This window comes from Chenopodium album, chromosome 17 (genome assembly GCF_948465745.1).
Source record: "Chenopodium album chromosome 17, dcCheAlbu1.1, whole genome shotgun sequence".
Classification (NCBI taxonomy): Eukaryota; Viridiplantae; Streptophyta; class Magnoliopsida; order Caryophyllales; family Amaranthaceae; genus Chenopodium; species Chenopodium album.
The window spans coordinates 3,040,686-3,056,870 of NC_137850.1; the positions used below are offsets into that span (position 1 = coordinate 3,040,686).

The window sequence follows — 16,185 nt, forward strand, 5'->3', positions numbered from 1 at the left end:
ATTTCGCTCATCAGGGCCGGAGACGCACAACCTCTAGCGATTACCCTTGTTTTCACCATCATCTTGTTCTTGGTAAGTTTATAGACTATAGAAATTTCTCAGAGGCCCGAATTCAAAAGTGGGTAGTAAACCAGTGGATTAAATTTGGGGAAATTAAAGTCCAGAAGTTCGATTGCTTCTTCCTGTTTCTTTGTGAGGATGTCCGTGATAGAGACGCTCTGCTACAACAGAGCTCTGCGGCATATCAAGGTGCTCTTCTAATCTTTAAACCTTGGAATCAGGGTGAGTCAATAAGAGATATAAAATTTGACAAGGCTGCTATTTGGGTTCATCTAGATGAGGTTCCCCTGGACTTATGTGATATTAACATCGTTAATCCTATGCTTAATCTGGTTGGAAACTTTCTGAGTGTTGATGAACCCCTTCCAGGTTCAATAAGATGTTTGGTTAGAGTAAAAATTCAAGTTCATGTTTTGGAGCCGTTATTTTCTGGTTTTTACTTGAACCTTGGACATTCGGAGTTTAAGTGGATTATTTTGTGCTCTAAGTGTAATAAAATTGGCCATAAGCAGAATTCTTGCTCTTTGAATTCTTGTATGACTGCTCCTTGTCTTGTTGATGGGCGTGGGTTGAGTAGGTCTGCTTCTTTGCCTGCCCATAATCTCTCAAATATGAATATTGGTTTAAAGAGAACTGAAAAATTTAGAACAACTACAGTAAATCTCAGAAGTCTTTTCAAAGGTATCAACCCATACCAACCCCAGAACATTAAATCCAACAAAAGACCCCCTGAGTTTGTTACTCCATCCCTCTCACCTTTGAAAAAGAGAAAATTTCAATCAGAACCTAGAACACAAATTAACCTTGTTCCAAATGATCCGAGCCAAACACAAACCCAGCCCACTTTCTCATTCCACAAAATATCTCTATGCGTTCCAAAAAAGAAGCAGCATTGTCATGGCTCCTTTCCAATACCACTCTCCAAGCCTAGTCCATCTACTCCATCTCCCCGATCCTCAAGGTTACATAAACGATTTCATCCTCTTAAGCGACCAAAACCTCCTTTTCTCAAGATGGCTTGTAATAAAGATATAGGTTGGAATTGGGCTAAGGAAATATTCCCTTCAAATCGTCGAGCATCAGTTTCTGATACGACAGCGCCTCCTGCAATTAATTCAACTAGGTGTTTCTCTTGCTTTACTCCTTCAAAGAAGAGGAAGAGATTGAGAGGAGTGGTTGTTACTTGTAAAACTTTCTCTACCACTATTAGTTCTGGTTCATCTGGTTGTCTGCAATGCCTTTTACCCTTCAAGAAGAGGAAAGGTCAGGAAGGTTCGGTCTCTACTTCGACTATTTCTGTTGCGGGTTTGGTGGCACCCTTAGAGCCACCACGGTCGAGATGAGGATTGCAGCTTGGAACTGTAGGGGTCTTGGACAAGCGGACTCCCCTAAAGTTCCGTATCTTAGCTCTTTAGTCCGCTCTCAGAACTTGGATGTTGTGTTTTTGATGGAAACAATGGTTTCTGTAGATAATGTTGTTCATAGTTTAGCTTCTATTCCTTTTTCGGGTTGTTGTGGTGTGAATGCTATGGGCTTAAGTGGTGGTTTGTTTATCTTTTGGCTAGCTCCTTTTAGTGTAGTCCCGTTGTTTATATCCCCAAACTTTGTAGTTTGTAAGATATCAGTTGGTGAAGCAATAAAATATGTGATATTTGTGTATGGTGCGCCTCATATAGTTGATAGAATGGGGGTGTGGGCGTCTATAACTACTTTTGTCCAAACCTTTCCGAATATTTTGTTGATTGGTGATTTTAACCAAGTTGAGTATCTCTCAGACAAACTAGGTGGGTCTTCGTTTATACCGGGTAGATTGGATTTTATTCAGTGGCGTTTGGGTTTGGGATTAGTGGATGTTCCTTTTTCAGGTCCTGCTTACACTTGGACAAATAATAGGATAGAAGTGGACCCCACTTTTGAACGCCTGGACAGGGCATATGCATCTCATGATTGGTTTGTTGATTTTCCGGATTCACGAGTGCATCATCAACCCATTTTATTTTCAGATCATGCTGCTATTATTTTCTCGGACTCGGTATGTCGAGATACAATTCGAAGACCTTATAGGATTGAGAATTGGTGTTTATCTGCTCCAGGGATTGTTAAAGAAGGATGTCTTCTACAATTTGCGGGCTCTCCGTTGTTTTCCTTATCCCGTAGACTTGGTATTATTCGCGGGAAACTAAAAGACTGGTGCCTTGAACACGGGAAATCTTGGGGTATCAACTGGAAGGCCTTAAGTTCTGAATTATCATCTTGTTCTACTCAGTTGCAATCCCAGGTGGCGCGAGTCCTTTTCCTTAATACAAGGGAAGAACGGGTTGCGGAAGCCACAGCAGCTTTTCTTTACTGGAAACAACGGGCTAAGGTTAAATGGGATGTAGTTGGAGAATCTCACTCCCGCCTACTGTTCTCGGTTGTACAGGCTAGACGTCGCCGAAATTTGATAGTTAGCCTGAAGGATGATGCTGGACATTGGGTATCTGATTCTGATGGTCTTCGTGCTCTTATTCAGACTTTTTACCCAGATCTGTATACTCCTGTGTCTCAATCTGGGAACGGTCTTCCTTTACAGTGGGAAAATCTTGACCTTCCGATATTATCTTTGTCTCAAAAGAATTTGTTAATGGCTCCTTTCTCGGCTTTTGAAATTAAATCAGCACTGTTTCACATCGCAAATGATAAATCCCCTGGGCCCGGATGGTTTTACCTCGGCTTTTTTCAAGACACACTGGGAGGATACAGGACATTTTGTGATCTCGGCGGTGCAGTACTTTTTTGCTCATGGTTATATGTTAAAGGATTGGAATAGAACTTTCTTGGTTCTTCTTCCTAAGATTTCTCAACCGGAGTTGGTGTCTTAGTTTCGGCCGATTGGGTTATGCAATGTTTTGTATAAATGTATTGCCAAATGTATCACGGGACGGCTGCGGGTGGTCCTCCCTTCTCTGGTTTCTGGATTTCAAAATGCTTTTTTTCCAGGCCGCCTGATCTCTGATAACGCTCTGGTAGCTCATGAGCTGCTCACCTTTATGAATAATTCAAAGGCTCGGAAGCGGTTTTATGCGGCCCTAAAGTTAGACATGAATAAGGCGTATGACATAGTGCGGTGGGACTTCATGAGTCAGGTTTTACGGGCCTTTGGTTTTCCCCCGTATTGGGTTCATATTATTGAGCAATGTGTTACAACCGTTTCTTATCAGGTTCTGGTGAATGGGAGTCTTACGCCTTCCTTTCGTCCACAGTGTGGTCTTCGGCAAGGAGATCCACTGTCGCCATATCTGTTTGTTCTGTGTATGGAAGTGCTATCAGCATCTCTTCGTCGGGCGGAACAACAGTCATTGTTTTCTGGTCTCCGTGTTTCTAGAGGTGGCCCTTCGGTTTCCCACCTCTTTTTTGCAGATGACTCGCTGTTGTTTTTCCAGGTTTCGCCGCAGGCTTGTGATAATGTACTGGCTATCCTTTCTGATTTTTGTTCAGCTTCAGGCCAGATGATTAATCTTCAGAAATCCTTTGTCAAGTTCAGCCCAAATACTCCCCCTGACTTTTGGGATTTCTTGTCCCGCAGTCTTCGACTTCAATCAAAGGATTCACTTGGGACTTATCTTGGCTTGCCGGTTGATATAGGGCGAAGTAAGGTCTCGGAGTTCAGGTTCTTGATTGATAAGGTTGCTAATCGTCTGTCCGCTTTTGCTTCCCTACAATTGTCAGCTGCTGCTAAACTGGTCATTATAAACTCGGTGTTGGTGGCTTCCTTTAATCACATTTTATCGGTCTTCAAGATTCCGTCTTCTGTTGCTTCCCAGATTGACAGTATGTTAGCTAGTTTCTGGTGGAGATCTTCTGGCTCTACTAAGGGCTTGGCCTTACGCTCAGCTTCTCTTTTGCATTTGCCAAAAGGCTTGGGCGGTCTAGGTTTACGCAATGTTGCCTGTTTTAACTCAGCCCTCCTTGCTGGAACTGGATGGCGGATGATACATAATCCTCAGTTGATGGTTTCTCGCCTCATGTTTTCTAAGTACCCTTCTCTTGCTTCTGTTTCGGGCGCTCGAGTGTCTCGGCCCTCTTGGGGGTGTCGGGGTTTACAGATGGCGATGTCTGCAGTAGTTTCGGGTGTCCGGTGGAAGGTAGGTGGTGGTAGGAGTGTTAGTATTACAGCTGACGACTGGGCTCCTGGTGGTCCGGTTTTGTTTAATTCTGGTTTATCCCAGTCGGAACTTCCGACTCATGTGTCTGATATCATTGATCTGCGTTCTAACGCGTGGGACCCCTCGAAGGTCCATCGGTTTTTCGACAGCCCAACGGCTAATCGGATTTTAAGTTTAGATCGTCCATTGAAGCTCATGGATGACTTTGTGTATTGGAAATTTACTAAAGACGGCTCCTTTTCTACGAAGTCTGCTTATGCCCTCTTGCTCATGCAGACTTCTAGGCACTCTTATGGGGGATCTATTCCCTCTTCCTGGTGGGCGAAATTCTGGGGGCTTCCTCTCCTTCCTAAATGGAAGATCTTTGGCTGGAAAATAATTCAGTCTGGTCTTCCGGTGGCGGCAGCTCTAGTTGTTCGTGGCCTGTCTGTTGATCCTGTTTGCTGCTTTTGCCATAGGGAGCTGGAGACGGTGGACCATTTGTTCAGAGATTGTAACTTTGTTGTCTCTTTATGGGTCGGTAGTTCTTTTCGGTTTAATAGTCGGGGTCTTCTTCGCCTTCCTTTTCCTCATTGGTTTTCCTCGATGATTTCACTGTTGAGGGTTGCTAAGGACTGGGAAAACTTGATGCGTTTTTTCGCTCTTTTATGGGCTATTTGGCTTTCGCGTAATAATATCAGGTTTCGGCATCAGGTAGTCTCGCCAGATGATGTTCTGCTTCTTGCTTCTCAGTGGTTTATGCGGGGTCAACAAGCTCAGGATTTCCACAACCGTCCTTTCTCGGGGGATCTTCGGCCTAGGATACCTAGTTCAGGTATGGTGGCCACTCTTTGTGGGGAGATTGCTTTAAAATTTGATATCTGTTTGATTTTTGATGGGGCTTGGTCGTCCTTGAACAATTCGGCTGGTGCGGGTTGGATTTTTCGAGATTGTGATTCGCCTGTAGTGCGAGGAGGGGGTGCCCGTGCTTCTTTCTCCTCTTCAGCTCTCCATTCTGAGTTACAGGCTTGTTACTGGGGGTTAAGACATGTATGCGCAAGGGGTTTTCGTAGAATCCTCATTTTCTCTGATTGCGAACCTCTTTGTATGACGTTGGCCCAGAAACAACGTGACGACATTTCTCTCTGCTGGTTAATTCAGGATATTCGGGCTCTTTTGACTACTGTTGAGGCCTGCAAGATTCAGAAAGTTCCAAGGCAATGGGTATCTCCAGCGCATTGGTTGGCTGGGAAGACTCGTGTTCGGGAGTTTCTTTTTTGGTCTTTTTAAGTTGTTTGTTTTTCCTTTCTTAGTTCTTACTGTCAAAAAAAAAAAAAAAAAAAAAAAAAAAGAAACCCTTTCATAATTAGACATATATGCAGTAAATACTAAATAGTGATTTGTTAAACGCTAAGACTTGAATTTATAATGAACATTGTAAGTTAGATATCCATTAAATAGTATTACCAAACATACTAATTTATCCACGTTTGTCCCTCTCATATAGAGAATTATTTTGAACTTGTAATCTTTAGATTTATTTTATCTATTCGTCACAATTTACTTGAGCTGTTACATGTGATAGCTAACTCATAAGAAAATTATATAATACGGAAAAGCCAATAAAATATTATTTAAATAAAGCAAATATTTGAGACGGATGTTAATACGAACTTACGGAGATTCTGTAATTGGGAAGGAAAGTGGAAGAATCGGCAAAGCTACCCCAAATCTATTAGATGAAATAACCTAAGACAAATTTTTTTTGACAATAACTACCAGCAATTATTGGTGTTTTTAGTAATAACCACCAACAATTGTTGTTGTTGTTGTTGTTTTTTTTTTTTTTTTTTAATTTACCACCTACATTTTTTCAAAACACTAAAACTTTCCACCACTTTGCCCAACTCCTCAAAGATGACGTCATCTTTGCTATTTTCTTCCGTTTTCTTTCTTCTTCTCTCGATCCTCACTTTCATCTTCTTCCACTTCTATCTAAATTAGGGCATAGCTTGAATCGAATTGCTAGAAACAAAATTTAGGTTTTAATAATACTTTCTTTTACTTTGCCACTCCAATGATTCCACGAAAAAGGTATGTTTGCTTAATTGCTGGGTTTTTTTTTCTTCTCTCGATCCTCACTTTCATCTTCTTCCACTTCTATCTAAATTAGGGCGTAGCTTGAAATCGAATTGCTAAAAACAAAATTTAGGTTTTAATAATACTTTCTTTTACTTTGCCACTCCAATGATTGCACGAAAAAAGATATTTTTGCTTAATTGCTGGGTTTAGGTCCTAAATTTGGGGGTTTTCAGTTGAATTAAGGGTTTAGGGTTTTCACTTTGAGAATTTAATTACCGGTTTAGGGTTTTTAATTGAGAATTTTATTACTAATTTACGATTTAGGATTAATTTGGGGGATTTCAATTAAATTGAATTTAGGGTTTAGGGTTTCAATTTGATAACAACTAATAAACGAAAAGATAGATTACCTAGATAATCTTTCTACTTTTCTATCAAAGTTGTTAATATGCCTTACTATATATATAAAGAACATTTACATATACCACAAATATTATATAGAAACTAATGCATGCAATTTGAGATATAGAAAACATGATAACCTATTAAACAAAAATTACAATGAGTAATGCATCTAACAACTTCCGACATATGCAATGAATAATCCATTAACCTATGACTCACACATGTATATGAACATATATAAGACTCTAAATAATGCAAGACACTGTGCAGTGTGGATTTAAAAATCCATATTTCATTGGAATTCTGGTCCATGATAAACTTATGATATTATCATTATGTCAACATCAAAATGGACATATATTTCAGATCCCTTATTCACTAGTCTACTCTATTATGCATATGCATATTATTCATTGGTTCCATAGTGTACCGGTATCATAAAATTCTTTTAACGTATGTTTCGCATGCTATTTTACTATGTGTAGACACCCAAATGTGTCTCCCCAAAACCAAACCCAGTGATGAATACCTTTTGCGTCGAATGATAATCGAACAAGGTGAAAGTGTGAAAGGTCTAGTGTTGCGGTTGGTTTTTATTAAAATTCTTTCTTTCTGTTTTCGAAAAAACAACTCAATTTTATGAAAACAGCCAATCCAGATTAGTTTGGTCCACGACAAGGGACCAATAATGGTGTAGTTGGATGAGGCTTGCAAAGAGCTTTCCAACGATATATTATAAGCCCAATTCCGATGAATAATGAGGAAGTTATGACCAAAATACTAAACTGGGCCCGGTTTGATCTTTACATGCGGCCCAATGATCTAGGGGAGGGCCCAATGTTAATTATTATTCCTAAAGTTATTGGAATTAATGATAGTCTTCTAGAATTCTTTAGAAGGTTCTCTTTAATCCTAATAGAATTAGAATTAATAATTATATTTTGATAAGTTTTATTTGGAATAAAATATTATTTTATGAAAAATACGATTTCGATTTTCATACGGACTTTACAAATCAATTTTGATTCATATGTTGACTCCGTGGTTGAAAGCGCGTAGAAATCCAGGTTGTCGCCAAACGACAGGCCTGTCGCCAAACGACAAGCCTTGTCGCCAAACGACAGACCCTGTCGCCTAGCGATAAAGTCGGTTTTGCAGCGACAGAGTGGAGTTTTATTCCTTATCAAATTCTACCTATTTCCGGACTGTTTTCTTATAAATAGGGTCCTAAACCTCCGTTTTTATTCATTCACAATCAATCAACAATTCACAATCATCAATTATCTACAATTAGTCTATTCTCTCTATGCTCTCATCTCTCTAGCTTTTCACAAACAAAATTCCGCATTCACGAGATCTAGAAACACCTAGCCAAGTTCGAATTTGTCTTCGCCCTAGACGTGAAAGGTTATAATTTCTGAGGGTTTGGTCCCTAATCTCTATTTCAATTATTTGATTTGATTGTTTTGATTTTATATTTTCCTTGAAGTTACTAATGCGTGTATTTTGTTATTAGAAAGAGGTATGAGGCATCAAAGTATGTAATCTTATTGCTCTATTCTTGTAGAAAACATGTTTAAATTTGTTTAATTCCTAGTATCATGTTAGGATGTTATTATTGCTTTCTAGTATCATGTTTAGGGTGCTTTCTATGCTTTCTAATATCATATCAATAGCATATTAATATCATGTTAGGTCCAAAGCTTTGATTTTTATTGCTTAGTGACATGCTAGGGTTTGTTATTAATCTTGTTAGTATCATGCTTAGAATCTTGCTATTATATTTAAGCTTTATTATTAACATGATTATGATAATTATGATTATTATGATTGTTATAATGATTATTATTATGATGATTATTATTATGTTGCTTGATATATTTTATTATTGTTATTGCTTGATCACACATTTTATGCATGTTTAAAGGGAATTTGTACTTGTAATCACGCTTAATAAGATAATTAATAATCTTGTTTAGGCTAATATGATTATAATTCAAGTGATCGCCAATAATAGTTTTGCTTGTGCATTAAATTCAACCAACATAGATAAACAGGTTTAGGGTAAATCTATTGTTTGCATGTTAGTCAGAAAGCGCACATGAATACGAGAAGAATGAAGTAGAGGCCTATTTTTAGGGCAGGTTCAGTCTCTTTTAGGTTGGATTTGTACCTTCATCCCCGAACCCTATTTGGTTCAAGACCTTTTGGAGTTGACGATCTCCTGGATCGTTAAGGGGTGTAATCTTCACCTTGTGAACGGTTTACAAGTTCCTAAAACTTGTTGGCGAGTCTTTTGCTCTAGCTTCCTCCCTTTGGACGCCACCATGCTTAAGTGTATGATCACAGTGGGGTTCAAGTTTGGGGTAATGCTTGAAATATTCCCTACACTATGATATCTGAATACATTTCTTATTGGTACCATCATAACTTTCTTACATCATAGACCATCTATTGAAATAATTCAGATATCTGTACCACTTTTAGGGTATTTCATACAATATGGTATTTATATACTATTACACTATTAGTGTTAACTGCATTATCTTGCCATATATCATATTTATTAGACATATCTTTATTTTGGAACCGATCATACAACCTACACTTCAGGTGTAGTGATTCAAGTATAATTGGCAAGATTTTATCTCAATGTATACACATAATTAATATGACCAAAATGTATCTTCAACGCTATGCAACATGAGTCATAACTGAATACAAATCACATCATAAATGTGCAGCATATCTTGATAATATATGGACAAAAGTTGGCATATAACTTTCAAACTACCATTATAGGGATCATAATTATTATTTATTTATTTATTTATTTATTTTGTTTTTCCAACTTTTGTTAATTCGTTCTTCTCCCCCTAAGTTGGTAAAATATCTCATTTATAGGGGTTATACCAACTTAGTAGACAAATTTGCATTAATAAAATTCACTTCATTAGGAGGATCACAATCAAAGTTTGTTTCTCAAAAGATTTGTATCAAACAAGTTCCATCTCTTCCGGAGAGGAATTTCAATGAAGAATCATTTCTTCATTAACTTTACATTGCATATGTATTTATTATTACATTATCCATAATATGTTCTCTTTTGGAGATCAGATCAATGTCAATGGAGAGACTTGTGTTGTGTAGTTATACGTTTTTCCTTCTCCTATTTCTTATGTGCTGACATATAATAGCCCTAATTAAACGAATTGGTATTCAAGCGTATATCACTTGCTTGTAATTCTACTAGGTGGTGATCTTCTGGATCTTTGAAAACTTAAATAGTGCATTTGGTGTGCTTCTAGTCACGTAACACTTGACAATAATATAAGTTATCCTGGTGAACTTTTGATCACCTATTACTTTTTCGTATATATAAAAATCAAAACCTATTAACTCTTGAAATTTTCATCAACACAAATAATTATTGCTCAATCTCAATGTTATGTCTTGCCATTCAATTTATTTCATATCTCTAACATTGAGAGAGTGTCAACACATTATCAAATGAAACTTCAGGTTTTCATAACGGTTAATTATTAAATCCGGATGGCCTAATTTAATTATCACATCCAATCTTTTATCTAACTTTAAATTATGGTCAGTTTTCCAACACTAGTGATCACTTTATTAAATTTATTTTATGCATGGCCATGAATATGATGTGATATTAGAACAACAACATGTGTTTCTTTATACAATTAGCAAGACAATAAACTAATATTTTATCCAATAATTCCTCATGCTATGCTGAAGTTTTGACTCTAATCTTGATACACACTACTACATTTTTTACTTAATGTAACGGCTTATTATAGGCTATTACAACGGTATTTTAATTTCCGTTGCAATAGATTAGGCTAATGCCACGGATTTAACACTAATGTTCTTAAAGGTAGAGCTAATGCCACGGCTTTAAAGAACCGTTGCAATAGCCTAGCTGTTTTAATAAAACAAGGGAGCTGATGCAACGGTATAATGAAAAATTTAGAAGGGCGCGGAAAATTTCAGGAGTTCCCTCTATTTCTTTTTGCCCAAATATTTTGAAGAATTTAAACCCTTAAAATTAAAAAAAAATGAAAAGAAAAATGGAAAAGTAGAATTCTGTATGTACAGTGTACACCCATTTTCTCACACCCATTTTCCCCAATTCTTCATGTTTTCCCCAATTCTTCATTTTTCCCTAATTCTCCATATTACCACCAAATTGTGAGAGGAAAATTACTAAAAAAAAAATACTCAAAAATTCTAACAAGAAAAAAGCAAAGAAATCGGCACTCAGGAAGTAGATTAAGGCGGCACTCAAGAAGTAGATTAAGGCGGCACTCAGACGACGGTGGTGGCTGATAACGGCACTCAGACGACAGTGGTGGCTGACAGAGGCACTTAGGCGGTCGAATTTCTTCTTGCATGTCCCTTCTTTGAACTGATTGGTCGAAAATCTGTTTAAGGTATACAACAAATTTTCGTTTTTAAGATTCTTAATTGAATTTTACGTTTTTGTTTTTGAGTGTAATGGATTTTTTTTTGGGGGAATTTCATATAAATGGATAATTAAAACCGAATATTGCTCTAGTTTGTTCCTGGGGTTTTCTATTTCGTCTACTTTTTCTTTATTCAATTGTGGGTATGTCAGGTTTTCATTGTTAATCTTTGATATTTGAATTCATTGGAGAGTAATATGAATTGGGTTTTTGATGATTTTTTTGGGTATCTTTAAATTTAGCTGAATTTCTGAAATTGATGAGAAATCTGGTTGAATTTCATTGTCTTCACTTGTCTGAAAGGTGGTTTGAATAGGGTATTTTAATTTTGTTGAGCTAAAATATTCCTTTAAATAGAAAAATCACGAGTAATTTTGTTACTAGGAGAAGTTGGTGATTTGTTTCATTTTCATTGTTTGGTGAAATGAGTATAATTAATTATCAATTTCATTGTTAAGTTCTCTGCTTTTCTTTTTAATCTGCCTGTAAAGTCTGACTGTATTATATAGCATAATTAATTACTCTGAACAACTACTTAGGATGACTGTTATTGCTGACATGAAATGAGGCAAAACAAAGGATGACATCAAGCAATTCATTCAAGAAGAAAAACATCCTATCTAAAAACTTAAGAGAGAACTGACCCTTTTTTTTCATGAGCCTTTCCAAAGCCTAACTTGAAATTGCAGTATACGAATTATAACACTTATAACACTAGTTCACATCAGTGTTTAAAATATATTGATAAGATACTGATGTGAGTCACATTAAGATTAAAAAATACGCACATAAATACTCATCTATTAGCATATCATTAGAACAGTTGGTAACTATAGTTGCAGATATCCGTTTATATATGTTTCTAATCTGAACAGAGTCCTGTTCATTTGTTTATATATGTTTCTGATTTGGAAAATATTATGAAAGAATATTCTGGTTAATATCCTACATTCTATGCATTTTTAGTTCACTTGATCCATGATCTGAATTAGATATTCTGATTTTAAAATAAAGCCACTAATTTTGATTATTATTATACACTAAGGATACAAATCTATTTAATATATATTGCTGAATAAAGAAAGGTATCAATTTCTTTCGAACTTTGGAATTGATTATGTACATGAAGGACTCTTAGGTACTTTGTTGCTGGTTCTGATAATGAAAGGTTTCTGTCAGTTGTTGGTTCTGGCAGCTTTGTTTGTTGGGGTATATTGGTAATTTGTTGACGATTTATGATATATTTTTATTTTCAAATTAAATATATATTTCCAAGTATGTAGTTATATAATTCTTTAGCTTCAGTTTGTTTGATTTCATTTTAAAAAAATGCTTCATATTTTGTTACTAGACCATTAATTAATTATATATTCATGATTTGTTTAGGAAAAGTATATGGTTCCTGAAGCTGGAAGAGAATGGGTGATGCAGGCTATCAATGGAAGCTGGAAAGCTCATAAATGCTTGACTAAGAAGAACTACTTCTATGCATATCCCACTGATGCTTTAAGATGGTTTCATAAGCCAGACACAATTTCAAAACCTCAATTCAGAGAGCTTTTGCAATATTGGCATTCTAAAGAGGCCGAGGTATTATGTATATGGTTTTGAATTGATTTGTACAATATTTACATAGTTTCATGAACTAAATAACCTCTTTCATTTTACTGTTTTTATGAATTACTTACTTGGTTCAAATTTATAAATCTTGATTGTGTTGTCGCATAGGAAATCAGTAAGATCAACAAAGACAATCGCCTAATTTTAGATGATATGCACACTATAGGCTGTAACTCTTATGCAATTTTACGCCATGAGTTGGTAAAATAATTCATCTCATTTCTAGACAATTTTATTATCATTATAATCTTTATTTCACAATCATTACATGTACTACATGAGGCTTTCACCTCTGGCCTTTAATTATTTGTAATCACTTCTATTTTATGTATAATGTTTCACAGCAACAACAAGATCCTGATAAGAAAGAGCCTTCTCAAGCAAGGGTCTATAAGGAGTCAAGAAAGAGAACAGAGGGAAGGACATACCTTACCAACCATGAAAAAGTAGCAGAGAATATTGTGAGTTAACGTGTTAGATTTATGTTATATTTGTTTAGTTTTGATAAATAATAAGTAGGTGGCTTTATTTTCCTAATATAGGCTAAAATGGATGCTTTGGAGTCTTCCCAACATGAAGATGGTAGTAACTCTAAGGACCCATATTCCGAAGTGATTCCAGAACCTAAGCGCAAAAGCCGTGTACGCCTACTAGGAAAAGGTGTGAAAAAGTCAGATTTGAAGAAAAAGGAAAACAAGTCAGATTTCATATTCCCGACGGAATTCTTAGAAAACATGCAAGCTCAATTAGTACAACAACTTGCACCAAGTGTAACAACTGCAGTTTTGACTCAAATTCGGGATGCTAACCCCGGGATCAATCTTGTCATTCCTGATTTTGTAATTCCATCGGCTCCAAAGGATGCATCTAGTGCGCCACATCTTCTCGCTGACCAAAATGGGCAATCTTCTAAATCTGGAGCCACAATCAATCAGGTAACATATATTATTTTCTATTGCTTCTGTCTAAATTTAGTTTATGCTATTGACCTGATTCTGCCATAGCTACTGCTGAAATATTGTTGTTGTTCAGTATTTTTCTGATGCACGCTTTTGCTTTATTCCTTTATTGCTTTTGGTTGGTTTTGTCTGCCTTACGTTTCCCCCCTTTTTTCACTTATATGGTTGTACACTTTACTGCTGAAATATTGTTGTTGTTCATGTATGTTTCTGTTGCTGTTGTTGATGTTCATGCTCACCCCCTTAGTGGTGTATTTTTCTTCACTCGCCTCAGAATATATAGGCTGCACGATCATAAGCATAAGCATTTATTATTTTTTTGGTGTTGATCTGTCAAGTGTACAACCATATATTATTTTTTTTGGTGTTGATGATGCTGATACTGAATCTCTTATATCATCAGTTGGTGTTGAGTGTTGTAAACCTGTTGTAATCTCTAATAATTCTTGATGATTTATTTGTACCAAGAATTTTTTTTTTCTTTACAACTAGAAAAGGAAGGTTAATCCCTAAACTTAGTGAATCTAACAGAAATATACAATGAAAATAGGGTACAATGTCATCAATTTTTTTTTTTTATCATCCTATCCCCTAGCATACTAATATGATCACTTTGCACCCACTTGAGAAGTCTCCTGTCTGCAACCTCTTATTATTCCAATATTCATAAAAATTCTCATAATTAAACATTGTTCTGTGAAACATCACAAATACCTCCCTAGCCAACATGACTCAACAATGGAAATAACCCAAAGTTAAGTAGTTATCACATAAAAGCTGCAGTCTTTGAGCTTCTTCTAGGCCTCTGAGAATCACACTCAAAATTTCAGCTTCACAGTTCAGTTGTTGCTGCTGACTTTCCCCTAAAGTGACACCATCAGAATTCAGGAGCCAGTCCCATTTTCTTTTCTTCCCATTCCTTCGATTGTGAGAAATACCTAATGTGATAGTGCTACAAACCCCAGCTCCTGTAACCAATTGTATATTGTCTATGTGTTGACAACATTGCATATATCTGAATTAAAGGCCTGCTGATTGTCCTGTTCTTGCTCAAACCCCGGAGGACCTGATCTGACTCAGAGCTCCCAGAGTCTGCAAAAACCTCAGATTTTGAGTTATGTAAAAACCTCAGATTTTGCTGATTTTGAGTTATGAAAGCTCATTTTCTTTCCAAAGAAATGATAGTACCAAGTAAATTAAAATAGTAGGATTTTTGCATAGTTTCTGGACAGAAATTGTCCACTTTTGAACCCAATGGTGGGTCTGTGCTCTTGATTCATTACACCACTTTCTTATAATAATATGTCAAAAGCTATAGTTGTTTATTTTTATTGTTGTGCTTTATGAATACTACAATTTTGTTGTGCTTTTATGAGTTTCCTTAATTCGGTTCTATTATTTAGTTAAATTATTTAGTCACATTATTTTTCTATTGTTTAGTTCTATTATTTTATTCTTTTTTACGTGTAGGTGCATGGTGAGCAAAATGGAGATGAAGTATAGTGACTACATGACTAGCTAGTCATCTAACAAATGGTGCAAATATTTTGGCTACTCCTATATATTAGTTCAAGTTGTGAAGAATTGAAAAATCCGGCTTATATATATGTTGGAATTTGTATTTTGGACGATCAAATTAATTATATAACTTTAGTTTATTAGAAGGGTGTCATACCGAAAACAAGTAAGTAATTTTTTGTAATGTACGTATTTAGCATTATAATTATTGTATATAAATTTAATGAATTTTTGTTTCTCTTAGCTTGTTAGTATATTTAGATTTGTAGTGACTAATATATATAATTAGTGATTTAATTTACAACTAATTTAACTAACTCATATAATATTATTTTAGCGTTCCATTAAAAAAAAAAAAAATAATAATAATATAATATAATAATAATAATAATAATAATAATAATAATAATAATAATAATGCCGTTGTAATAGATACACTCTCCATATATCGTTGTATACAACAACCGTTGCAATAGGTACCAATTTCATCATAATTATTAGTCGGTAATCTATTGCCACGGATAATTTATGTCGTTGCATTAGGTGTTGAGCTAATGCAACGGAACATAGATACCGTGGCATTAGGTGTCATATGCCGTGGCATTAGACCTACTGCAACGCCAGCAGATGCCACGGTACATGGCCGTTGCAATAGGCCTAATGCCACGGATTTTGACACCTAATGCAACGGAATTAGGGGTTGCAATAGGTCAAAAATGTAGTAGTGACATGTTAAGCTTGTTGAACATTTTATACACTTGTGGAGTATTTTATATAATCATGGTACATATTAATTTTACTAAACATAATCTCTTATAGAGATCTATCACAATGTATCACTTTCTTAAATATGCTATTGTCAATTATTGTTCTTTTCCCGATAGAAGTTTGTTATCTTTGGAACCTATTAGACTATCACGCTTCAAGCAT

The 16,185-nt window shown here is 35.9% G+C and overlaps 1 protein-coding gene across 1 annotated transcript; it reads left to right on the plus strand.

The window, feature by feature from the left end:
- Nucleotides 1-1,399: 1,399 nt before the first annotated feature.
- Nucleotides 1,400-14,170, plus strand: LOC145590225 (uncharacterized). The gene is made up of 9 exons (XM_081646973.1): nt 1,400-2,822; nt 3,040-5,464; nt 12,288-12,375; nt 12,545-12,748; nt 12,887-12,979; nt 13,123-13,239; nt 13,321-13,713; nt 13,811-13,864; nt 14,141-14,170. The coding sequence occupies exons 1-9, from the start codon at nt 1,400-1,402 to the stop codon at nt 14,168-14,170; spliced, it is 4,827 nt and encodes a 1,608-aa protein (XP_081503099.1).
- The last annotated feature ends 2,015 nt before the right edge of the window (nt 14,171-16,185 follow it).